Source organism: Nicotiana tabacum, chromosome 8, assembly GCF_000715075.1.
Source record: "Nicotiana tabacum cultivar K326 chromosome 8, ASM71507v2, whole genome shotgun sequence".
Lineage (NCBI taxonomy): Eukaryota > Viridiplantae > Streptophyta > Magnoliopsida > Solanales > Solanaceae > Nicotiana > Nicotiana tabacum.
The window spans coordinates 34,093,636-34,121,171 of NC_134087.1; the positions used below are offsets into that span (position 1 = coordinate 34,093,636).

At 38.2% G+C, this 27,536-nt stretch overlaps 1 protein-coding gene across 2 annotated transcripts; it reads left to right on the forward strand.

Moving 5' to 3' along the window:
* Positions 1–18,560: 18,560 nt before the first annotated feature.
* Positions 18,561–26,346, forward strand: LOC107765878 (disease resistance protein Roq1). Of its 2 annotated transcripts, XM_016584576.2 has the most exons (5): positions 18,561–19,466; positions 19,870–19,898; positions 19,984–21,075; positions 24,007–24,509; positions 25,611–26,346. In XM_016584576.2, exons 1-5 carry the CDS (start codon positions 19,409–19,411, stop codon positions 25,675–25,677), a joined length of 1,749 nt encoding a protein of 582 aa, XP_016440062.1. In that variant the 5' UTR covers positions 18,561–19,408; the 3' UTR covers positions 25,678–26,346. The 2 variants fall into 2 exon arrangements, with proteins under 2 accessions (XP_016440062.1, XP_075075283.1); XM_075219182.1 differs by lacking the exon at positions 19,870–19,898 and having other exon boundaries at positions 19,986–21,075.
* The last annotated feature ends 1,190 nt before the right edge of the window (positions 26,347–27,536 follow it).

A 27,536-nucleotide genomic window follows, 5' to 3' on the forward strand; every position in this document is an offset into this window, starting at 1 on the left:
CGGTTGAGACTCTTCCCATTCTCACTTAGAGGGAAGGCATTGGATTGGCTTGAATGACTTCCCAACCATTCCATCACTACTTGGGATGAGTTGGTGGACAAGTTTATTGCAAAAAATTTCTCACCGGGTCATATGGCAGCATTGAGAGATGAGATCTTGGCTTTCAAGCAGGAGCCCACTGAACCTTTGCATGAGATTTGGGAGCGCTATAGAACAATGGTAAAGGAATGCCCCAACAATGATATGACTGAGGCGATGATCCAACAGACTTTCTACCGGGGTATTAACACAACAAACCAATGCATAGTGAACCAACTTGCTGGGGCAACTTCATGAAACTGTCTTATGATGAGGCTTGTGACATTCTTGACGAGATGTCTGACACTTCTTCTACTTGGCAAAGTAGAGCCAATGTGCCCTATGGTGACCCCATGGTCACTTATTTGCACAAGGAGTTACATGATCATGGGCAGGCTATATCTGAGTTGACAAATACAATGAACCAACTAGTAAAGGCACAATTGCAACAAGTTCAAAATCCTCGCCAAGTAAATGTTATGGAGGGTGTCAACATGTTAGTCAACAAAATAAGACAACGAGGTTAACAAAACCAAAGGAATTTGGAGGAATTTGACAATGATTGTGGTGTATTCCAAGATGATAGTTATGATGGGCAAAATGAAGAGGTACAATACATGAACAATTATCAAGGCCAAAGGGGCAATTCTTCCAACCAACAACAATGGAGGCCCTAAGGCAATTGGGGCAATCAACAACAAGGCAATGGTAATTAGGGGAATAATAACCAAAACTCCAACTGGGGCAATCAGAACAATAATCAGAACAATCAGGGTAATTGGAATGGAAACAACAACAACTGGGGTGGTAACAACAATCAAGGTGGGTGGAACAATGGCAATCAAGAAAACCGGGGGCAAGGCTTTCAAAGGCCCCCAATGTACCAACAACCAAACAATCCGCCCCCATTTCCATCCCAAGGTCCTAGTTCTTCTAACCCTGACATGGGGAGAATTGAAATGATGTTTGAACAAATGATGAAAAAGAGTGCGGATTTCGATGCTCAGTTGTCTTTCCACAATACTTCAATTAGAAATTTGGAGGTGCAATTAGGCCAAATATCACAGTCTTTGAATACTCGTCCTAATAGTGCTCTACCAAGTGATACGGTAGTAAATCCGAAGGGTGGGAACAATCATGTTATGGCGGTAACTACAAGGAGTGGATGAGGCGGTGATGTGAATGCCTCTAAACAAAAGCAACTTTTGAGTGATGAAGTTGAGTTGCAAGAAGATGAAGTTCCTTTGGTGGTTGAAAATGTGAATGATGAGAATGTGAATGAAGAAGTGAGGATTGATATTCAAGATGCCGAAGTGGAAACTCAAAATGACGTGAACCCGTCTAGGGAACACGTAATAGACATGCCGGAGTCGGTTGTGCCTAAAGCCGAGGCTCCTTTGCCAAGGCCACCTCCACCTTATCCTCAAAGGCTCGAGAAGCAGAAAAATGAGAATCAGTTTAAAAAGTTCATTGATATGATGAAGAGCTTATCCATTAATGTGCCTTTGGTGGAGGCTCTTGAACAAATGTCGGGCTATGCTAAATTCATGAAGGACTTGGTGACAAAGAAAAGATCCATGGATTGTGAAACTATAAAGATGACCCACCAAGTTAGTGCAATAGTGCATTCAATAGCCCCGAAGCTTGAAGATCCCGGTGCTTTCACCATTCCTTGCACCATTGGGAGTGCAGACTTTGCTAAGGCTCTATGTGATTTGGGGGCAAGTATCGACTTGATGCCCTACTTAGTTTTCAAGACTTTGGGTATTAGGCAACCGAGGCCGACTTCCATGAGATTGCAAATGGCGGATAGAACGATGAAGAGACCATTGGGTATTATTGATGATGTGCTTGTCCGGGTGGACAAATTTATCTTGCCAGCTAATTTTGTGATCTTGGATTGTGAGGTGGATTATGAAGTTTCAATCATATTGGGGAGATCTTTCCTTGCTACTAGGAAAGCCTTAGTTTATGTGGAAGCAGGGGAACTCACCTTCCGGGTGGGTGATGAAAAAGTGGTCTTTCATGTGTGCAAGTTAATGAAGCAGCCCAACAGTTCCGAGGTTTGCTCTTTTGTGGACCTTGTCACATCAATGATAGTTGATGATACCAGTGCAATGATCAATGTAGAGGACCTTCTAGAGGCCGTATTGTTGAATCTTGATGTCAATGATGATGAGGGCCGAGTGATGTGAATGCTTTACATGGGATGGGCTCTTACTCTTATGAGCCTAGAAAACTATCTTTGGACCTTGAGAATCGGAAGACTCCACCAACAAAACCTTCAATTGAGGAATCTCCGGTGTTGGAGTTGAAGCCGTTGCCTCCACACCTCAGGTATGAGTTCTTAGGCCCTAGTTCTACTTTGCCAGTTATTCTTTCCTCTTCTCTTACTAACATGCAGGTTGATGCCACATTGGCGGTTCTTCAAAAGTGGAAGAAGGCAATTGGATGGACTCTAGCTGATATCCGGAGGATAAGCCCCGTATTCTGTATGCACAAGATTATTCTGGAAGATGATGCAAAGCCCTCCTTGGAATATCAAAGGAGGTTGAACGAGGCAATGCAAGAAGTTGTGAAAAAGGAGGTGATCAAGTGGTTGGATGTTAGGGTTGTGTACCCCATCTCTGATAGCTCTTGGACTTCGCCGGTGCAATGTATACCGAAGAAGGGTGGTATGACTGTGGTTGCAATTTCACAAAATGAGCTGATTCCTACCAGAACTGTCACCGGTTGAAGGGTATGCATGGACAACCACATGTTGAATAAAGTGACCCGCAAGGATCACTTTCCATTGCCTTTTCTTGACCAGATGTTAGACTGACTTGCTTGGCGTGCCTTCTACTGTTTCTTGGATGGGTATTCTGGATACAACCAAATCTTGATTGCTTCGTAAGATCAGAAGAAGACCACATTCACTTGTCCATATGGCACCTTTGCTTTTTCTCGGATGCCTACATTTTAGCGGTGTATGATGGACATTTTCACCGATATGGTGGAAGATAATTTGGAGGCGTTCATGAACGACTTCAGTGTTATGGGTGATTCATTTTATAAGTGTTTGAAAAATCTTGATAGAGTTTTGGCCCGTTGTGAAGAAACCAATCTTGTTCTTAATTGGGAGAAATGCCACTTCATGGTGGAAGAGGGCATAGTTCTTGGGCATAAAATTTCAAAGCACGGTATTGTGGTAGATAAGGCAAAAATTGATGTGATTTCAAGGCTTCCTCCCCCTACCTCTGTCAAGGGAGTTAGAAGTTTTCTTGGGCATGCGGGGTTCTACCAGAGATTTATCAAAGACCTTTTGAAGGTAGTGAACCACTTGTGCAAGCTATTGGAAAAGGATGCCAAGTTTGTGTTCGATGAGAGATGTATGCAAGCCTTTGAACTTCTCAAGCATAAGTTGACCACCAATCTTATCATTACCACACCTAATTGGAGCTTGCCCTTTGAGCTCATGTGTGATTCAAGCGATTTTGCGGTTGGGGCGGTTTTGGGTTAAAGAGTGAACAAAATGTTTCATCCGATGTACTATGCAAGCAAGATAATGAATGATGCTTAAGTGAACTACACGGCGACCGAGAAAGAACTTTTGGCTATTGTGTTCGCAATGGAGAAATTTTGGTTGTATCTTATGGGTGCCAAGGTCATAGTCCATACCAATCATGCCGCATTCTGGTACTTGATGACGAAGAAGGATTCCAAAGCTAGACTGATGCGATGGGTCTTGTCACATCAAGAGTTTGATTTGGAGATTATGGACCGGAAGGGTAGTGAAAACCAAGTGGCGGATCACTTTGCTTGGAGGAGGAGGGGAGGCCTCGTGATGGCCTAGAGATCAATGACTCATTTCCCGACGAACAACTCCTTTCGGTGTCGGTGAATGGTATGCCATCGTTTGCGGACGTTCCTAATTTCCTTGTGACTGGTATAATCCCGTGTGAGCTCTCTTCTAACCAAAGGAAGAAGCTCAAATAGGATAGTTTGGATTTCTATTGGGATGAGCCGTACTTGTTCATGATTTACATAGATGGTGTGATCTGAAGGTGTGTCCTGGAGGAAGAGCAATTGAGTATCTTGGAGGCTTGTCATTCCTCTCCCTATGGTGGCCATCATGGAGGGGCGAGGACGGCTTCCAAAGTTCTTAGTTGTGAGTTTTATTGGCCAACTTTGTACAAAGATGCAAGTGAACTTGTAAAGAGGTGTGACGAATGCCAAAGAGCGGGTGGAATTTCGAAGAAAGATGAGATGCCTCTCAATACCATTCTTGAGGTTGATATTTTTGATGTATGAGGCATTGATTTTATAGGCCCATTTGTTAGCTCATGTGGGAACACATATATTCTTGTGGCGGTGGACAATGTTTCAAAGTGGGTTGAAGTCGTGGCTTTACACAACAATGAGGCCCAGAGTGTTGTTGCATTTCTCAAGAAGAGCATTTTTATAAAGTTTGGCACTCCGCGTGCAATCATAAGTGATGGGGGTCTCATTTTTTCAATAGAGCTTTTGACACTTTGCTTGCAAAGTATGGTGTCAAACACAAAGTTTCTACTCCCTATCATCCTCAAGCAAGTGGCCAAGTTGAAATCTTAAATAGGGAAATCAAGAATATATTGTCAAAGACGGTCAATGCAAATAGGACCGATTGGTCAAAGAAGTTGGATGATGCTCTATGGGCTTATAGGACTGCTTACAAGACTCCGATTTGTATGTCTCCGTATCGGTTGGTGTTTGGGAAAGCTTTCCATTTACCGGTTGAGTTAGAGCACAAGGCCATGTGGGCTTTGAGGAAGTTAAATCTTGAATGGGATGTATCAGTAAAATCTTCGTGTGGAGCAGCTTAACAAACTTGATGAATTCCGATTCCATGCCTACTCCAGTTCGTCCTTGTACAAGGATAAGATGAAGTACCTTCATGATAAATATACTCATGGCAAGGAGTTCAAAGTGGGTGATTTGATTCTCTTGTTCAACTCTCGGTTACGTCTTTTTTCGGGAAAGCTTTAGTCAAAATGGAGTGGACCTTTTGAAGTGGTATTTGTGACCCCGTTTGGTGCACTTGACTTGAAGAACAAAAATGGGGAAGTTTTCAAAGTGAATGAGCACATGGGCAAGCACTACTTGGGAAAAATTGATGACATCCACATGGTGGCACTTCACCAATCTCAAATGATTTGATGGTAACCTGTGTCGTGCCGCGACACTAAATCAGGCGCTTCTTGGGAGGCAACCCATGTGTTTTTCTTCTTGTTTTTCTTTGATTTTCATTGTAGTGTAGGATTAATTTTTGGACTGACTAGTTGTGAGATGTTGTAGGATTGTGTTGATGCAATGCAGGAAAAAGTTAGAAAATGATCACTCTTTGAAGTTGTCAATGCAGACCGCACTCATTATGTGCGGCCACAAATACCCTTGTGCGGGGGCAAGAAATCAATGCAGACCGCACTGATGATTTGACAAAAGTAGGGGTTCTCTAAAGTTTACCACCGCGGCCGCATTTCATTTTGTGCGGTCCGCGGTGGTCCACTGCGGTCGCATCACATTTTGTGCGGTCCGCTGTGGACAATTTGTCAGTGACTTGTGGTTTCGAGCACCGTGGACTGCGGTGCCATTTTGTGCGGTCCGCGATGTGTAGGTAAGCTGGGCCCCAAGACCTTTTTCTATAAATAGGATTTGAGGCCTCCTTTTGAACTTTTCGATATGTTTACTCTCAGAGCATAAAAAAATCACTGTTCATCTCTCTATTGCACGTAATCAACCACTAAGGCTTATTCATCATCTCAACATCTTACTTCTGGTACTTTAATCCCTTTTCAATTGTTTAATTTTATTATTTTTAGTAAATTTTTGTTTCTCTTGTTTCTTCTTCTTTACCTACCCGTTTTTCTTCCAATATTGTTGCTTAGGTTAGTTAATTTTTGTTTAAAGTAGGTTTAAGTAGTTAAAACACTGAACCAACATTTAGGGACTCATCAATAGGTGTAAAATTGAACTAAAATTGAACAAATCATGAACCCTAGGTTGGTGTTACTGTTGGGCATTCCATGCGGACCGCGGTGGATTTTATGCGGTCCGCTGTGCCCCTATGCAGTCCACAATGGTATTTTGTGTGGACCGCAATGGTGAAAGTCCTGAAAGCTAACATTTGAGGACCGCGGCCGCATTGCATTTTGTGTGGTCCGCGGTGCCTCAATGCGGATCGCATTGGCATTTTGTGCAATCCACGGTGCATAGTTTAGAGAATGGGTAGTCTGAACCCGCCTCTGTGCGGACCGCAATGGATTTTGTGCGGTTTGCAATGGCCTCTTTGAGGCCGCACTGCATTTTTGTGCGGTCCGCACTCTGCAAATTTTTATACTATCTGCAATATTTTTTCTGCAACTGTGAACTTCATTGTTTTGTTGGATACTAACGAAGTCTCAATGAATGTTATTTGCAGACAATGGTGAGATCAAGAGGAAAAGGTGGTAAACAAACAGGAAGAGGAGAGTCCTCCCGGGGTGGGAAACAAAAGATGATAAAGTTGACCCCACAAGTCAGACAAAACATTAAGAACACAAGGAAAATCATTAAAGCTGCAGATAGGGTCATTGACCAGTCGGGGAGTGAGTATGAGCCCTCCCAGGATATATCATCAAACCCTGTGTCAGAGTATATTCCTGACTGGCCGGTAGTACCTCACAATCCCAATATGCTGAGGCAATTCAGAGAAAGAGCTGGATGAGAGTACTTCATAGGGCAGGTAGATGACGCCAATGAGCACTTGGTGAAAGAATTCTACACCAACGTGGCCCACATAAAAAAGGGTACCATAGTCACCAAAGTACGAAATCTGAAAGTGAAGTTTGATGGCAAGACCATCAATGACTATTTGGGCTTCACGGAGGAGGATGAGTCCATGTACTTGGATAAAATAAAGTTGGGCGAAGAAGCTCGTCCGTGGTTGGCGGAGTACTTGGCAATCCCGGGTACCACCCCTGAGTGGTTGACTGCGGGGGTGAAGATATTGAGAAGGATATTGAACTTCGAGGCGAAGGGGTGGGAAACCTTTGTGTGCAGCAAGCTAGATCCTACCACCCATGACAACTCACTCCCAATTCACCAAGCGATCTTAGTAGCATCCATTATGGCGGGGTACCCGATAAATGTCGGGAATGTGATGTCCCGGGTCATTACACGGGTAGTGAATGAGGGTGACAGGTCTTACCCATTCCCCAACTTCCTAACCATGTACCTGAAGGACCAAGATGTGGAGAAGCGCACAATTTGACGTGAAAGTGAAGGCAAAGGCACCTTTCTCGTGGTATAGCCTACAGGGTGATGACAACCCTAAGGGCAAGCACTTTAAGGGAAAATCCACTACTTCAACTGGCCAGTCTGAAGAGCTAGTAATGGTAGTGACTATCCACGACCTCTCTCCACTTCAGCAGACATGGCCCCAGGCCCATCCACTTTAGCAGATCCAGAGATACCCTCCACCATTGCCTATCCATTTTCTGCTCACCGTTTGAGCCAAGCCCTCTCCAGCATCAACAACTGGATGCAAAAGGCTACTTCTAAGTTGTCTATATTATCTACTATTGTGGCAGCTCAGTCAGCACTTACTCCTCCACAGGTCCCACAATCCATTGAGGACACTCTCAAGGATCTTCTGGACAACCAGAAGAAGATCCTTGAGAACGGGAAATTACTCACAGACGCTATTGATTCACACGGAAAGCCTCTCAAGGAGCTTGCTAGGGAGGCTAAGAAGATGAGGAAGACTCGGGCTTCCAAAGAGTCCGTGAAGGAGTTACGGGTCGAGGTGGAGAGATTGAAGGCAGGTCACCTGCCTTTGGATTTGCTACTATATGACCCTGTGCCACCAGCCCATCCCCAGCCAGAGTAGTCTGAGAGGCCTCCTAAAAGAAAGAGGGTGATCCCCCAATCCGATGATGCAGTTATCTAGTTAGCGGACCCACGGGAGACTTCCTCCAGTCAACCACATGATGCAGCCTAGGAGCCTATCCAGGTCCAGGCCCAGGTCCCAGCAGCAGAACCACAGGTCACAGGGAGCTAATATAAGGTTCCCGAGTATACAGAGGACCCAGGGACCACTCAGGATCCCATGCTGACAGACAGCCCATAGGGAGTTTCTGTATCCTCTTTCCTCTATTTTTGGTGCTTATTTTGTTTACTTGCCATTGAGGACAATGCCAGTTTTCATTTGAGGGGGTAGGCCCTACTTGGATTTGGATGACTATATATATGAGTGATTTTTTTTTTTATCTTTGGTATGCATATAATTTCAGCATTTCATTAAGTTTTTCACACTTTTTTATCCTGGGTCTATATATAAAAGTTATGTTCCATTGTATATATTCATCTCCCCTATTGTATATTCGATTAAATCCCCTATTGTACATATTCATTTTACTTTCCGCATTTTTCCTTTTCTTAGCTTCTTATTTTATGTTTGTAGCTTCTTGTTTTGAGTTTTTGCAATAAGCCTTTGGTTTTCTTAATGCCACGGTTCTTTCCAAAGGTGAAATTTGTGTGAACCGGGTGGCTCTTCCCAATGATGGATGGCATGACAACCTTCTTAAGGGTTTGAATCTGTTTTCCTTTTCTTTTTTTTGCTTTTTAGTAGTTAGTGGTAAGGGTGCCTCAAGCAAAGCTTCACTTGGGCCTAGCACATTTGCCTTTGATCCTATGGTCAAAAATAAATCGTTGTGTATAGGATGGTGAAAGTTGTGACCTTGAGACTCTTGTGTTGGACGATAATCATCAAGTGGTTTTTCGTGACCATTGGTATGCTCAAATCTTATCTAAGTTGTTGTGGGCCTCCGACTCTGTGTCTTTAGCGATCACATAGCTTGTGTTGTGAGAAATTACATTGCAAGTCCAAGTCCTGAGACATTGGTCTAGAACTTACCCTGAATGTTTGTCGAGGCGAAATCCTAAGTGAATTTGACTTGAGACATGATTATAGGCTCTCCTTGATCCAAATGATAGCTTGAACACTTCCATAGCCTACTAATGATAAATCTCTAGTCAACCCTTTTAATCCTTAGACCTTTTTCCTTCAAGAACCATGATACAAGTCTTTGCCTGTTCTAAAAGATACCCTCTCTTGGTACCCGATCTTCCCTTCGCACATGGCAAAAGTATAAGTTTGGGAGGGGGGAGACGAGGATTACAACAAAGTGGTAAAAAAGTACAAAATGAAGAAAAGTAAAGGCAATGAAAAAGAAAGAAAAGCAAAAACACAAAAAGAATGTTCAATGTAGAAATGAGTGAATGGATTCAATAAAAGCAAAGAATGAAAGGTGTGAAAAGTTGATAAAGGAGAAAAGATTTGAAATGAACAAGAAAGAGTGACAGTGTGTCTCACTAACCCCTTAGAAAGAAGTGAAATGACTCAAAAAATCGAGTGAATGTGTGCCAAAATGAAGCAAAAGAAGTGCTAAAGGGAATATAGAACCTACTTAGACCAAACAATTCCTACCCTGAACCAAAAGCCTTCACTATGTCTCCATAAAAGCCCTATATGATCTTGAGTTGAATGAAACTTACATTAGTGGTGACTCACATAAGGGGCAAGCATATGGTACTTAGAGCCGGACTTGTGACTTTTCCTTGAGAGACATGAGTGTAGTTCCATTAACCTCGTTCTAAGTGCCACTATCATAAATGTGGGGTTTGCTTAGGAAGAGTTGAGGATGTGCGAGTTTGGGTTCCACAATGACCAAAGTAATAGAAAGAGTTTCTTTGATGTGTTGAGTCAACTCTTGATGCTCTTGTGTCGCACTAAATCCATGGTGTTTCAAAAGAGTAAATGTTGTTAATGATTCATTTGAATTGAGGGCAAATGTTAGTCCCAATTGATGCTAGATGAGGTCACTTTAGGTCGGCTGAATTTTCTTGGAATTGACGCTTAAAGGGTGGTCTTATTTTGTTTGCTTGAGGACAAGCAAAAACATAAGTTTGGGGGATTTGATAACTAGGGATTATGATGCATTCTACACTCCTTCTTGCTTAAGTTTTGATTAGAAATGTGTACAAAATAGTCCCAAAAGCTCACAAGTTGTGCTTGATTGCAGGTTTGATCAACAAGGTGACAAAGTGTCAAAAACCAGCTCAAAAAGGAGTGAAACTTGCACAAGTACCAAGACAATACCAAGCTCAGTCAAATAGGGCTAGTGCAGGCACACACCATTCTGTGTGGTTCGCAAAGATGAAGTTCAGAGAGTATGTTTTTCAGGCCACAAGGCAATGCGGCCGCAAAGGCTTTTGTGCGGTTTGCATTGGGTTCATTGCGGTCGTACTCGATTTTGTGCAGACCACATTGCTCGAGATTAGAGAGTTACTAGATTGGAGGATGAAGCCCAATGCGGTCGGTAATAGAAGCCACCGCGACCGCACTCGACTTTGTGCGGTCCGCAAAACCCAAGTTCAAAGAGTAGATTAATCAAGCCAAGAGCCTTAGTGTGGCCGCACTCGATTTTGTGCAGTCTGCACTAGCCCCGCAAGGGTATTTTTGTCCATAATTTTCAGCCTAATATAAATAGTTTCTTTTCCCATTTTTAGGTCATCAGATAGATTTTGGGACAGAGTTGCGCTTGTGACTTCTTATCTTTTACCATTTTGAGTAATTTTAGCTTAGTTTCAACATTGAATCTTCAAGTTTTATTTAGTAATTAATTATTATGGGCTTATCTTCATCTATTTCTTTGTTTTCTTCTCCAATTATAAGTAGCTAGATCCATTATCTAGGGTTGTGGCTCAACCCTAGTGTGGGTAATTGATGGGTCTTGTGTTTTGATGCTTAATTGTCTATGGGTGTTTGATATTTGGACTAAGTTAGAGTTTTAATATTGAATTAGTGGTTGCAAACACTAGTTTATACCTAGTAGACTTTGGCTCTTCTTGAGAAAGAGAGCCTAGGATCATGAAATTAGTCCAACAAGGAATTGGGCGTATTCAAGAGATTGATAGCCCTAATTAAAGGGGTAAACCTAGAGAATACCCGACTTGAACCTTGATTGCTTGCACAAATTTGCATACCCAATTGATCTTGAGAAAGTCAACTCGGGAAAAATCACTCGAACTACCGAGAGGTATAGAGTGAGTAGAATCGTGCGATGGTTATATCATACTCCCCAAATATGACAATTTAGCTTTAGACTCAATAATCCGTGAATTGACCACCTAGGAGAAAGTCACTACCCTAGTGCCTTTTATCTATTTGATCAACTCTCAATAGTTTAATCTTAGCTTTACTTAGCCTAATTTAGCATTGTAGTATTGCAAAATTAGAATTCATATCAAAACCAAAAATGTTCAGAAGTGCAATTAGGAACAAATACACAACTCCGCTTTAGATAGAAACTCAACTCTAATATCTAGCTCCCTGTGGAAATCGATCACGACCTTTTCGGGTAAAAGCTGCTTCGACCTCTCTTGCTACTCAATAGTAGTACAAGGTTGGCCTCTATCACTTACCAGGGAGTCTCTTTTACCCTCTTATTCTTTATAGTGTGCATTGAGGACATTGCACAGTTTTAAGTGTGGGGTGAGGAGATTGTTTGGCTGATTTTCTGTGCTATCTTAGCTTAGTTGTAGTACTCGTTCTTAGTGTAGAGTTTTTGTTAAAAAAATAAATAAAAAACAATATAGAAAATTGTACTTTTCCCGAAGATGGTTCTCTTAGACAATTTTCTTGAGGGACTTAAGTCTAAAGAAAAAGGACAAAAAAAATTTCTTTGTAGGTAGTGTAGTAATTCCCCATTGATTTTTCTTTGTGTCGCGGTTCTTTTCCAAGAGTTTTTTTTGAATTGGGTATAGTTAGTTTTTATTTTTTGTTAGAATTAGAAAAACTTGTGTTATGATTGGAATTGAAGCAATATCTTCTAACTTTGTCATGCCTTGAGAATAGTGAGTACTTTGGTTGTGATGCTTAAGTTCAATTTTTGACTCTTGTATAAGTACCTTAAATCGTATGATCTTAAATTTGCTTAACTTATTTGACTAGAGTGTCTTGATGGGTCCAATCCTGAGTGAGTTATGTGCCATGTGTGTAAGAGGTTTTTGTGTTATTCTGTGTATTACATTTGATGTCTAGAACTTGCCCCGTGTATTTGCAAAGCAAAATAGTAGTTTTGTTCAGTCTTGGAAGTGATATAGGCGTTTCTTTGTTGAGTCATATATATAGTTTAGCCACCTAATTGTTATGTATCACAGTTAACCCCTTTGAGCCTATAATCATGTTTCTTTGGAAACTACATTACAAGTCTTACCCGTTTGTTTGAATTAACCATGTGTTTGAACCTTTTCACCTCTCATGAGCACTTGAATTGTTATGAACTATGTAAGAGTTAAAGTGTGGGATGGTTGGGTTGACTTTTGAGCGGAACTAATGAAATAAAGAGAAAGGTGCATTGTTTTGGAAAAAGTAAGAGCCACTTGAAAAGAGAAAAAGAAAAGAAAGAAGAAAAAATAGTTGTATTGCTGTGAAAATATTCTATGATAGTGGTGACTAGTGATATACTTGTGCTTAAAGAAGTGGGGAGTTAATATATATTGATGTGAAGGTGGAGTAAGGCTGTATTGTGGTCTAGGCCCGGGCCAAACGGGCCTAAACGGGCCGGGCCAAACGGGCTTGGGCTTTAGGCAGGCCGAGCTGAGGCGGTCCCGGGCCAAACGGTCCCAATATGTGGAACCGGCCCACGGTGGTCCTAAGCCCACATGGTCCCGGGCTAAATGGGGCGGGCCCGCGGGCCTAACGGGCATTTTTCGTTCCGGGCTATTTTTTAATTTTTTTTATCTAAGGCACTTTCTTGTAAACTATATATGTATATACTAGTATAAATTGCTTACATATAGCTATATGTATTAGATATATATATATAGTTTATATGTATTAGATATATAATATATATACTATATCAAATTTAAACACAAAATAAATTGCAAAGAAATATTCAAGGGAATGTCTTATATATTTTACTATTACGACATTAACAAAGAATGACAATATCTTTCTTAGTCTTCCTCCCCCCAATGGAATGAGCACAACAAGGTACTAATACCACCATTAAAAGGAAAAAAAACTAAGGAAGATGTGCCAAAATACAAGTTACATGTTAGTCTATGTATTATCTCTAACAAATCTCATAAATCCTTCAAGGTCCGGAGGAATTTCCGTTGGTGGTGGTGGAAAAGAAGCTTGTTCATCACCGCTTCCGGGCGAAGCAGCATCCTGCGCAAGTTCCACTAGCATTTCTTCATAAGCTTCATCTATCTCCGGTTGTGATTCTGCAAGTCCAAAATTTCTTCTTTCCGAACGGATCCAATCTCTGAAGAATACTAATTTTTCCAAGCTCTCCCTCATAGACGCTCTATGATCATCGATTTGAAGTCTCGCTTGACTGAATGCGCTCTCTGATGCCACTATTGAAGCTTGAACATTGTTTGTCCTTCCACCATTCCAAAACATCGAAGGAGCTGTCGGGATTCTCTGATTCAAGTTCCTACGACAAATAAACTTGAAGCTCATTTAGTTGTGAACTATCACCAAAATTATCACCTTGAGAACCCCTGAACTCCATCCAAGAACTAAGGGCTTTTAGGCCCGCAATTCTTTTAGATGCTTGCGAACTAGACGAAGTAGGAGTTGGAATATTTGGTCTAGCTTGATCTAAGGCAAGTTGATAAGCATTATAAATTGTTTGAGCATTTATTTTAATTGAGGTTTTTGCATCTCCAAGTGTAGCAAATTCCTCAGCTGAAAGTGATAAAGCGTTATAAATTTTTGAATACCAAAAGTGAGGACCTCCTAATTTCATTGTAGGATTTAACAATGCAGCAACACCAAAAATAGGGGGATAGGGAAAAATATTTTTTAAACTTAGCTTTCATAGAATTAATAGCTTCTTGATAAATTACTCCACCCTCTGAAAATTGAGTAAATAAATCTACAAGTGCTACAATATAAACTAAACAGTTAGAAATAGTAGGATAATATTGGCCAGATAATTCATTTGTAGCAATATGAAATTGTTCTAAAAAGTCTACAAGCATTTTAACATTACTCCAATCTTGATCTCATCATCATCATCATCATCATCATCATCACCATCACCTACACGAGCATTATACATTGCGCTTATTGGGTTCCTATATTCATATGCAACAACTAAACTTTCATACATGTAATTCCATCTAGTTGGACAAGCTTTAGGAACCTTTCTTTCTCTAAGGCCAAATTCATTATATTTTTTAAAATAGTCTCTAAGTCTACTTCTACGGCTTGAATAAAAAAGCCAATTAAGCGCCATTTTAATCTTTTCAATTTCTACATTTAAAACTTTTATACCAGCACCGACGATTAAATGGTAAATATGACAAATACATCTAACATGAAAAATATTACTAAATGCAGGATTTAGTGTAGTTGTAAGCAAGCTTATAGCGTTAGTGTTACTGGAAGCATTATTCATTGAAACCGACATAATTTTATCTCTAATGCAAAAATATCTACAAATATCTGCAACTATGTTAGCAATAAACTTACATGTGTGGCATGAATTAATTATTCTATAAGCAATAATGCGCTTTTGCATTATCCACTCCTCATCTATCCAATGACTTGTAACAGTTAGATAATCATAGTCATTACCACTTCTACCAATATCAGTAGTAATAGCAATGCGACAATCTATATGAGTAAATAAATAGCGCAAATATTGTTCATATTCATGTTTATATTTATAAATATCGCTCTTTATGGTTGCGCGAGGCCATCATTTATAAGTAGGATTAAAAACTCTTCTAATATAATGCACAAAATGAGGGTTAGAAGGAAAACTATAGGGTAAGCACATAACAGTAACCATTTTTGCCAATTCTTCACGATCTTTATTTGGATCATAATATAAAATGCCACCTGTAACAGTATTAATTCCCGGTCGAACTAGATTTGAACCTGTACTAGGGTTAACCGTAATATCTACACTTGTCCCCTCTTGCGCAGCTTTCATTTGTAAAAATCTAGCTTTATCTCTAGGGTGTGTCTTTATGTGTCTAGTCAAACTACCCATACCTCTACGGTCTCCGGTAAATTTATGAACTAGTTGAGACCTACAAATTTTACACTTAGCCTTATTTTGTTCTTTTAGTTGAGTAAAAAAGTGCCAAACAAGAGATGTTTCAGGCCGTTTAGTAGGTTGAATATTAAAAGTAGGGGTTACTACATGAGGGTCAGGCGGGGCATCATTTGGGTTTTTAACAGGACTAGTGGATATATCATCTAAATCCGGTTGCGTTTCATCTAAATCATCATTTTCAAAGATAGTTTCATTAGGATAATGAGCATTTATAACTTCTTCATTTAATTGTTGACCTGGTGCAACATCATGGTAAAATTGACTATCGGAAAATTGAAAACAAGGGTTATCACTTTCAAGAATAATAGGTGGAGGACGGGTAACAGGTCTGGGTCGGGGAGTCGGGGGAAGAGTAGTAGCTTGGCTACTAGATTCACCAATTTTAGATTTTCCCTTATCCTTACCACCAAATTTTTTTTCCAAAGAAAATGTCATATTAATTATAATTATACTAAATAAAACTAACAAAACTATAATATTAAAACTTAAGAGTTGGAATGAGTTTACCGAATTGACAAACAACTTCTTCAAAATTGAATATCGTTGAAGACTTGAATACTTCAATTCACCAACTTCACAATTTTTCACGAAATTGCAATAATAATATAAGCAATTATAGAAGTAAATTAGAGAGAGATTGATGAATTTGTGAGTAAAAATGAAAGAATTGGGAGGTATTTATAGTTGAGAATTGGGAAAAAGTGTAATTATAAAAAGTTTGGGGTTAAAACAAAGTTTGGGGGCCAAATGGCTATTTTTTAAAGTACCAAACGGTTGAATTTTGATGGCCAACGGCTAGATTTTAAAAATCTGACCGTTGGTCATTTTTAAAAAAAATTGCCGTTGGGGCTCGTTTGGCCCGTTGGCCCGGTTGAACCGGCCCAGCCCCGCCTGTCGATCCCGGGCTTAACGGTCCGGGCTATTTGGGTTGGACCGGCCCGCTATGGGCTTATGCACCACTAGAGACCGGCCCCGCTTGAACCGGCCTGTTTGGCCCGCGGTCCTGGGTCGGTCCCGGGCCAGGCCCGGACCACAAAAACAGCCTTAAGGTGGAGTTATGGTTTTACATAAGTATGAGATTTTAAATGTTAAAATGTATGTATTAAAGTGCTTAGGGAGGTGTAGTCACTCTTATATCTAAATGTATCCTACCCGTCCCGCAACCTACATTACAACCAAATAAAGTCATACTTGATCCTAGATTGAATGAGCTCAATTAGTAGAGTAGTACACTACGGGCAAGCCTATGGTGCATCTTTTGTGGCATATGAATGTTATTTCTGAGAATGAGTGAATTCTTTCTATCTTGAGTTCCTAAGTATTCTTAAATTTTATTGTATGTAACTAATCTCTTTTGTTGTGTGAGACACTTGATTCATGAAAGAAAGGTAATTTCAGTGACCTCTATGTTAGAGTAAGTGGGTGAGTTGCGAATAATGCGTGGTACTTGTGAGTCAAATCTTGAGGTGAAAATGCTACACTCTTGCGCTTAGTCTATTTTAAATATTCTTGGCATGATGAGTTAGGAGAGCTATTTAAAAAGGTCGTGTATATATAAAGTGTAATTTGATTGCTCGAGGACGAGTAATGGTTTAAGTGTGGGGTGTTGATGATAGGCTATGATTAAGTAGTTTAGTCGCTTATTACACTCTAATTTACTGCACTTTAATTGAGTTTGAGCTTTAATCGCTAGTGTTTTTCACTAAATATTCATTTTATGCCTCGTAGGAGTGATTCCAATCTATGTAGGCATTATGGAATGAATTCAAGTGATTTGGAGCTTTTAAGTCTGAGTAAAAGCCCAAGAAATTAAGTCGGGATCATATTCGGGGATCAATGGATGATAGTTAAGAACAAAACGAAGAATCGAACGGGCATACGATACATTGTCTAGTAAAATGCACATAACGTTTCGCTCAGAACTCCGTTTGGGCTCCACAATATATTGTTGGAAAGCTATTTGAAAGGGCTACAACTTTCACGTTTTGAATTTTCGTAAATTCTCACTACTGCGCCGCATGAGCCTCCGCATAGTGCGGCGCGCCTGTACAAATTTTACAAAGCTAGAGTCCTATTTCGCGCAGGAAAGGGTGTTTCGTCTGGGCCCAACCCTACTTGGTATAAATACATATAAAAATGCTATTTTGAGGACTTTTGACACATATTAGACCTAGGGGAGACTATTTTAGAGAGAATTGACGTGGAGGAACACACACCACGCTTGGAGGAGGCTTCTAATTAGTTTTTCTTCTCTTCTCTTCCTTTAGTTTCATAGTTTATTAGTTCTAGAATTTTGGGTGCTACATGAACGTTGTGGTTTGAAGCTTGAATTTTTCTTATTATTTTATCATATTAGTTTATTTATTCAATCTTGCGCTTAATTATTTGATTGTCTGATCCCCAATTGGCTACTATCTACGAATCTAGGAATGAACTCGGGAGAGAAAATTCTAGATTGCATATAAGATTGAGTAGAGCAAGATCTTAACCCTGAGGGGTGCGGATTTGCAGTTAGGATAAGAATATACCTAATTGCCTTGCTTGGTTATTATACAGGAATTATTAATGCGTTCTTGTTAATTTTAATTCCATAGGAATATATGCGTTAGATTAGCTTGAATAGGCAAGTTGTAATTCGGGGAAGGCTACGAGCAATGTTAACCCTGTCAACCAATACACCAGATAAATTAATTAGACTATTTAATTGAAAAACTCAACGGATTGTTAGCTAACCCATAGCTCTAGAATATTCACTCACATTGAATTCGGCTTTAAGTTTGTCGTTGTTTTCTTTAATCTCTTAATTTGTTACTTTAGATTAATTTTAGTTAAATATTCATACGTTATGATTTGCTTGAATAGATTAATTGTTTGGTTTAATTTAGTTGATAGTTAATCACAAGTCCCTGTGGGTACGATATCTGGACTTATAATTTTATATTACTTGTCGACCACGTATACTTGCGTATACGTTTGGGAGCAACAACACCTAATTCAGTGATTATGTTTTTATTGTTATGAATATAATTAATTAAAGTGGATGTCCATTTAATTCTTATCGATTTAATGACATAACTTTATTTTTTATTTTGAGGATGTGCCTTTGTAACTATAATTTTGGCTCATGGATTATATACACTTGAATAAGAGAAATATCTCTACATTTTCATCTCTATTTTTCTTATCTAATTTTTTGTTCAATATTATTTTATTTAATTTTTATTCCACAAGATTTATATTATATTAATAGCAAATTGACATTTTTAATATTTATAAGTTTTAAAAGTATTTTTTTCCCTTAAATTAGTGCCCTATCAAGTTTTGCCCCGTAAATTGAAAAAGGAGTAGCAATTTTAAAAACAGTTCTTTTTTTTTTTGTTTGTTTCTTCTGGATTTTAAACACATTCTTCGCTTGTAAAATTTTGAAAGCAAATCATGTTTGGTGTGAACTGTGTCGCGGACGTTTTGAAACTGTTCTGGGAAATGGGCAAAGACCCATCGGCTCTCCGTATTTAAGGTCAATGGTTAAAGCGTCGTTGTCGAGATCGATCTCGAGAGAGAGAGAGAGAGAGAGAAGGGGTCAGAGAGATTTGGGTTTAATATTCCTGGAAATTTCCATCCCTCTTGTTATCGTTTATCTTTCTTTTTGCTAACTCTGTGCTCTTTTATATAATGTGGATTAGCTACTTCTTCCTTGTCAGTAATTTCTTGCGGATTGCTGGAACTCCTAAATTATTTTTCCATGGCTTTCCCAAACGAATCCATTAAAAAATGGAAATATGATACCTTCTTGAGTTTTAGAGGGGAAGATACCCGCGATAACTTTGTTGAACCTCTCCGCAAACGCCTAGAAGAGACGGGAATAAGCGCATTTAAAGATGATGTGAGGGTTGAAAGAGGAAAGCCCATTTCAACACAACTCTTTAAAGGCATTGAGAGCTCAAGATATGCCGTTATCGTCTTCTCCGAGAACTATGCTTCATCCACCTGGTGCTTAGAGGAACTCACCAAAATTATAGAATGCGTCGAAACGAAGGGACAGAAAGTCTTGTTGGTCTTCTATAACGTTGAACCATCTGATGTACGCATGCAAAGTAATAGCTTCGCTAGAGCGCTGGTCCAGCTTGAGGCAGATTTGCAGGAACAGGATACTGATTATTGGGTAAAGTTACAGAGGTGGAAGGATGCTCTATGCAAAGCACCCAATTTCGCAGGACCAGATGCTCGTAAAACTGTCAAAAGGTAAATAGCAGCTCAATATATTGCTGTGAACTGGTGTATTTTATCTTCATTGTGGTTGAATTAACTATTCAATGGGAGTAATTAATTGATAGTTCCAGCAAATATGAAATTGGTTCCTCTTCTTAGATCCATGAGCTTGTGTTTTCCTCTTCTTAATTGGTTGAATCAAATCCCTGAAAATTCAATTAAGAATCTTTCTCATTTTTGGTTGAATCAAAATATATGTTTCTATCTTAGCAACAGGTAAAGTAAAGGTCCCTTTTGGATATGGAATTTGCCGTTATTAGTTTGGTCGGGAAATGGGGAACTGGTGTCATAGAGAAGCCAACAATTGCAATAAACCTTTTTTTTTCCTGAAAAAAATCTGAATGTCAATTTGATGTTGTTTTCTTGCAAATGTCAGATATGTTTCGATGTTGCATATGCTGGAATGTCGGTATTGCTTTACGCTTGCTCATTAAGGTATTACGTGTCAAATGTTTTATTCTTCTTACTTTTTACATTTCTACCTTGACAGAGGGATGAGGAAAAATGTATTGAACTAATTGTGAAGGAGATTTATCGCTGTGAGGAAGGGAGAGTTTCAACCATTGTAAAATATCAATTGGGAATTGAATCCCGTGTAAATAAAGTCGAGTCATTGTTGAAGGTCGGATTAGATGATGTTCATTTTCTTGGGATATGTGGAAGGGCTGGTGTAGGGAAGACAACGGTTGCAAGAGCAATTTTTGACAAGATTTCTTGTCAGTTTGAAGGGTCTTGTTTCGTTGCAAATGTTAGGGCGGTTTCAAAGACCGAAGGCCTAAAGTATTTGCAAGAGAGTCTTCTTTTACAAATCTTAGAGTGCCAACATTCAGACCTTCATCTAACAAGTGTTGATGAAGGAGTGAAAGTGATAAGAACAATGCTCCGTTCCAAGAAGGTTTTAATTGTTCTCGATGATGTGGACGACGATAAGCAATTGGAATGTTTAGTTGGAAAGCGTGATTGGTTTGGTGATGGCAGTAGAATCATTACAACAACTAGAAATGCAGATTTACTTTGTAGCCACAATGAGTTATATTCTGTCCCTGAATTGGCTAGACATGAGGCCCTTGAACTTTTTAGTTGGTATGCCTTTCAGCAAGGGTCTCCTAATAAAGAGTATGAAAAGCTCTCTTGTTGTATAGTAAATTATGCCTGTGGTCTACCCTTAGCTCTTGAGATCCTGGGTTCTTTCCTCTACAAACGAGGCATGAAAGAGTGGACAAGTGCAATAGAAAGACTCGAAGATACTGGCGGAGATAACGATAACATTGTTAAGCTACTCAGCTTAAGTCTAGATGGATTGGACAATGAAGACAAGAATATATTTCTTTATATTGCGTGCTCCTATAAAGGAAAGAAGAAAGATGATGTGATACAGATACTGAATAAGTTTGGCTTCAAATCAGAAATTGGAATAAACTTCCTTGCAAAAAATTTACTTTTATATATTTCGGAAGGAAGGATTGAGATGCATGATTTAATAGAACAGATGGGTCAGCAAGTGGCGCATGATGTTGATCAGGACAAGCTATGGGATCTGTGGCTTGATAGTTACATAAATGCTGTTTTTTTAGCACATCAGGTATGCATGTATATCCACTAATGGTAGCTTGCTAGAGATTTCCCATTATGACATACTCTTGGACTAGAACATTTTTTCTATATCTGAAAGTTACAAGTTGTGGAGTATTTTCTTAGATTGACATCATTAAATTACATTTCTTATTTTTTTCAGTTATTTGGTTAGTAAAAATATTCATCTTCTTGTCTAATATCTAGAAATAGCCATAGATGGAAAGAAAAAAGAAAAAAAAACTTCCCGCCCCACTTCTCCCCTCTATCTAGCTATCCCCATCATCATTCCTTCTCACATGCATTGGGCCACTAGTTACCAAGGTTGAGAGAGTACGTACATCGAGAGTGGCTTATGCTCATTTTGTTTGCACTTAATGGAGGCTTGTCAGCCTATCAAGTGTGCTGGTTTTTCTTTCTCTCAGGACTACCTTCTAGCTCTTATATGTTTAAATCATTCCGATATTTTTCGGAGTCTTAAGCCTCATTTGTTTTTTTAAAGGTTAAGATGTCTGAATCTGAATGCACATCTAGATTAAAACATTTGAATCTGAATACGCATCGGTATATTTAAGATGTGTATTAATATCTAAATACTAAATAATTAAGATTATTTGTTTTTCAACATATGAATGTATAAAATCTATCCTTATTTAAAAATTAATAAATAAAAAATTTCAAATAAAATACTAATTAATTTAATATTTTATTAATAAATATTTTCTAAAGATAATATAGTAGTTAGTGGTGGTGATGCTGATGGTGGCGCTTATGGATGCCGGCTGGAGGCGGTGGTTGGTGGCGGTTATGATTGATGGTGGTTGTTCTAGGTAGTAGCTAGTGGTGATTCGTAGTGGTACTTATGGTTGAGGATAGTGGTGGTGGGTGATGGTGGTGTAGGTGATGGTGGTAGTTGAGGTGAGTGGGTGGGCGGTTGTGGTTGAGGATGGTGGCGGCGACATTAGTTGATAATGACAGGGTTGGCGGGTAGTGGTAGTCTATAATGGTGGGGTTAGGGGTGATGGTAGTCAATAATGGTGGGGTTAGGGGTGATGGTAGTCAATAATAATAGCAGCGACGACTATGGTTGAGGATAGTGGTGGCCAGGGATGGTGTTTGAGTTTGGTGGTGAGAGGTGGTGGTAATTGAGGATGGTGGTGGTAATTGAGGATGGTGGTGGTTGTATGATGCATGGTGGCAGGTGATAATGGTGGACGGTGGTGGCAGTTAGTAGTGAATGTGAATGATAGCATCTTAATGAAATTAAGTGTTTGTTATAGATCTTAATTAATAAGACTTATTCAGACTCATTAAGGCCTCGTTTGTTTGAACTTAACGGAGGTCTGAATCTTAATCATTCAGATCTTACACATTAAGTGCGTTTGTTTGTAAAGTCTGAATCTTAATTATTCAGATCTTAATCATTAAGTGTGTTTATTTTTTTTGCTTCATAACCACTTAATGGGTCTGAATAGGTCTGTATGATTAAGATCCTTAATAGAGACTTAATTTCATTAAGATGTTGTTATCCATATCCATTATTAATTGTCGCCACCGCCTACCATTACCATGTATCACTATGCCCGCCACCACCACCACCATACTCAACTACCACCACTACCACCATCATCCTCAATCATATTCGCGATCATAATCGACTACCACCGCCCACCATCCGCACCATTCCCACCACTATCATTCTCAAACACAAACAATACTCATCCACCTCAACTATCACAACTAACCACCCCATCACCATCAACAACCATAATCGGCACTGCACATCATTATTAACTACCACCACCCACCACCACCTTCCTCAATCACAACTACCACCACCACCCGCCATTATTAACTATCACCACCACCATCCTCAATCATAATCGCCACCACTACTAATCACCACTAGCTACTATCCTGAACCACAACCATCAATCAAATCTACCGCAAACCAACACCTCTAGTTGACATTCACAAGCACCACCGTTAGCTATCACCACCAGCAACTACCATATTCTTAAAAAAATTATTTTTTATTGATAGAATATTAGTTTAATTAGTATTTCATTTGAATTTTATGTTTATTAATTTTCAAATGAAGATAAATTTTATACATTCAGATGTTAAAAATCAAACAACCTTAATCATTTAGTATTCAGATCTTAATATACATCTTAATATACAAATATGTATTCAGATTCAGATGTCTTAATTTTAATACACATCTTGATATTCAGATGTGTATTCAGATTCAGCGTCTTAATCTTAAAAAAAACAAATGAGGCCTAAGTGATTGAAAAATTAAAAAAAAACACACTTAACTATTAAGATCTAAATTATTAGGATTCAAACTTAAAAAATAAACGCACTTAATATCTGAGATCTGAATGGTTAAGATTCAGACCTCCATTAAGTGCAAACAAATGAGGCATTAATATTATTAAGACGTTTAATAAAAAATAGGGGTATTATTACTTTTAGCCCGCGCCAGAAACTATTCACATTTGGTAGCCGAAAAAGTGTATAATATTTGTATAATTTTTGTATATAACATACAGAATGTGTATATATACAAAAAATACACAAAATATATATTTTTCGGCTATTATTTTGAGAGCTGCTATACAGTGTCATTTTTCCTAAAAACCTTTGACAGGAACACCAATTAATATCTATCGAACTAAAGAATTCTTGCAAATTTAACATTTTACCACTAAAAAATAGAGTAGTGGTAAGATGTTACATTCGAAAGAATAAGATGTATTAAGAGCCAAAACTTAAGACGTTCAGTAAAAATTCTTCATGTAAAAGTTACATTTTCCCCCAAGGTATATTAGATGGAGTACTATATAAGATCATTCAGAAATTAAAATAACAAAAATAAACAAGCCTTTTCCATTATTAATCCAAATCGGGTACGTCTTCTTTCTCCTATTTGCAGATCTCGAGAACTACATTTCCCATAGCTTCCCAAAACAAATCGGCCCAAATATGGAAATACGATGTCTTCTTGAGTTTTAGAGGGGAAGATACCCGCAGAACTTTTACTACCCAGCTCCACGCACGTTTGGAAGACAATGGAATTTACACATTTAAAGATGATATGGAACTTGTAAGAGGAAGAGACATTGCAACAGGAATGTTGAGAAGTATTCAGGAGTCAAGAATTGCCATTATCATATTCTCAAAGAACTATGTTGCATCCAAATGGTGCTTGGAAGAACTCATTCAGATCATGGAGTGCGTTGACAACAAAGGAACAACAGTTTTCCCTGTCTTCCTTGATGTTGAGCCATCGGACGTACGCAAGCAAAAAAATGGAGTTGCTGAAGCATTAGCCAGATGCAAAACTAGTTCTGGTTTTGAGAAGGTGCTGCAGTGGAAGGAGGCTTTGCAAAATGCAGCCAATATAGCAGGATGGCATGTTCCTACGACTGCCAATGGGTGAGTAGTAATATAAAAGGAAACCTTTTTAATTTGATTCAAGTTTTGTGAGATCTGTTTGTCATTTTCTGGGGTATGCTCTGCAAATTCTCAATGTTTTCCATGGTTTCTTGAATTAATAACAAGTTTTTCGAGTCATGGAAAGCATGACGGATCAGTTTGTTCATTAAATTTTTATACTAAACTTAAAAAGTTTTTCTGATCACTAAAACCATAAAAGATCAAATATAATTCCAGACTTTGACTCTGTAGAAAAAATTTCAATATCCCCTTCTACTTTAAAAGGTCCAACTGCCTCCCATTAAAAACATTATGCTGGATGTGCTATTAAAGTTTTTGGACGGAAACAACATTTGGATGAACTTTCTGACAGTTGACCTAGGATGGGTAGAATTCAAGATAGAGAAATGTGAAGCTGATAGTATGATCTTCTGGATCATCCAATGTTGTGTGATTGGAATCTTATTTAGGGCTCCAGAAATGTCTTTACATTTTTGTGTAGGTGGAGTGAACTGCCTATGTATATGAATGCTTCAAATAACTCTAATTTATGCTGCATAGTTTTTGTTTGAGCATGTTAGATCAATTCCATTTGTAATTCTTGATGGTAGAATAAAATTTGTTACTATTGTCGGCGAATTTCTCATGGAATCGAGTTCATCACTTTTCGTCTTTGGCTGAAAGCAAAATGTTGAAATTTTTTCTGCCTTTTTTCACTGTCAAAGTAGCATAAGAAAAAATGTAGAGGAAAACAACGAGTTCATGATGAGCTTATCATCCATCAGTAAATAAGCTAACAATTGAGTTCAAGCTCGAGCTTTGAAAATTTTATTTGAGCGAAGGTCAAGCTATGTAAGACTTGTATGAGCTCGATTGTACATTATAATATAACCAGTATTATATGGGAATGGGTGGCATAAAGAAGACAGCTAGCTAGCTATTACACTATAGAAGTTATGTACAAGATCTGTTGTTAGTTTAAAGGGTATTGAATATGTTGCAAATGTTAGTTAAGTTTCAATATTTCACTGGATAGAACGTGATATTGCTTTTCGGTTCCTCAGTTATGATGTTTCAATTGTTTGTAAATCTTAATTACAGGGACTTAGCAGAATGTATTAAGCATATTGTCAACCAGGTTGCTTGGAGTCTTAGTGCAACATTGTAAATAAAAGTGTACGTAGCATCACAACTGAAAGTTGAATTGGGTAGCACGCAGAAGACGACTGTTGCAACAGAGATATTTGACATGCTCTCTGGTCAAAACTTGAAGGGCCTCTGGAATTGTGTTTCTACCAAGAGATTGCTTTGCTTGTCTGGTAGTCTAATCTGTTAAGACTTGCATTTGATCTCCTTCACAAATTTTAGTAGAACACTGACATTGATGCCATGAAAAGCTTAAGTGATATTTTTTCTCAATTGATCTTGTTATATTCATTAATGTCTCTCATGAGCAGCAGCCTGCAGGCACACATGAACATAAACTGTTCGATGAGCATTGGCGATATAACTTTCTTGTCTAGAGATTGTTATATTGAAGGAACAGTGGTGGCTTGCCTAGAGATTGTTACAGTGATTAGTTCCTTGCTTTGGGTAATCATGCTTAACGATTTCAATATGTGAGTTGAAAAATAAATTTGGTGACCATCCTTTTTTTTTTTTTCCTTAAGGATTTCATACTAAAATTAATGCATAAGGTTAGTTTGTAGTGATTGTTCTTAGTTATCAGATATTTTGACTTGTACAGTTAGTTTTAGAGTTTAGGACCAAAATTATCATTTTTCGTATACATTAATACCTATTTCCATCAAGGGGTATATAACAAGATTCTCTTAAATTGGTGAAGATTTTTATATTAAGTTGATCTAGTAAAATTTTTATTAAGTTGTCTTATAGTAGACAGATAAAAAGGAAAAGGCAAAATACCTTAAAATTCTCTTAAACTTGATACGAATTATTAATTATAGCCTTATATTATTCGTGGTCTTAATTACCCCCCTCAACTTAGCCTTTTGAGAGCCACTACCCCGGTGGACGTTAATGTGGCAAAGAGTATGGGTGTACTCGCCTACCACACGAATTTTTCTATATACGTGGCATTTTTTTTGAAAAATAAAATATATTTTTACCTTTTTAAGTATGTTAATTTTTTAGATAATTTTTTCGAATACAATTTATAATAAAACTTAGATAGAACTACATTATTTAGTTTTATTTAGCAAAAAATAAAAAAGTTTTAGTTAATTGTTTTTTGAATTTGACCTGAAAATAAAGATTTATACAATTAAAATAAATAGTCAACGCATCTAAAAAGTTATAAAAAATATGTAGTTTGAAATAAATTATTTTTTATAACTTTTAGATTAGATGCCTTGACTATTAATTTCAATTGTATAAATCTTTATTTTCAGGTCAAATTCAAAAAAAAAGATTAACTAAAACTTTATTATTTTTAGCCAAATAAAAAAATTTAGCCTAAATAATGTAGTCATATCCAAGTTTTATTAAAAATTATATTCGAAAAAAATTATCTAAAAAAGTAACATTCTTAAAAAGGTAAAAATATATTTTATTTTTAAAAAAAATGCCATATATACAGAAAAATCCACGTGGCAGGCGAGTGCACCCACTTTTTGCTACATCATCGTCCAGGGGGGTAATGACTCTCAAAAAGCCAAATTGAGAGGGTAATTAAGACCACGAATAGTTTAAGATTGTAACTAATAACCCGTGTCAAATTTAGGGGGGGTTTTAAGATATTTTGCCAAAGGAAAAAGACTGACCTGCCTTACTTATGTTTCTCATGTTACAAGTCACATATCAATTGAACATATTCTACTCTTTTTAGAAAATCTCTGTATTCATTTCTTACCCAACTTCTGATAGAAATGTTACTTTCTTAAAATATTTATTAATGACAACATTGTATGGGTAATTGTACATAATATTGTGCGATCTTAATATTTTATCTTCTATTAATTCAAATATATATGGTATAACTAGTTGTATTTGAGCTATGGGAATATT

Excerpts from the sequence above, each read along its gene's own strand:
- LOC107765878 (XM_075219182.1), top strand. The coding sequence starts at position 18,967 with ATGGCTTTCCCAAACGAATCCATTAAAAAATGGAAATATGATACCTTC. Across the intron at positions 21,076-24,006 it reads CTGTTTTTTTAGCACATCAG|ATCTCGAGAACTACATTTCC; the intron begins GTATGCATGTAT and ends TCCTATTTGCAG. Across the intron at positions 24,510-25,610 it reads GTTCCTACGACTGCCAATGG|GGACTTAGCAGAATGTATTA; the intron begins GTGAGTAGTAAT and ends TCTTAATTACAG.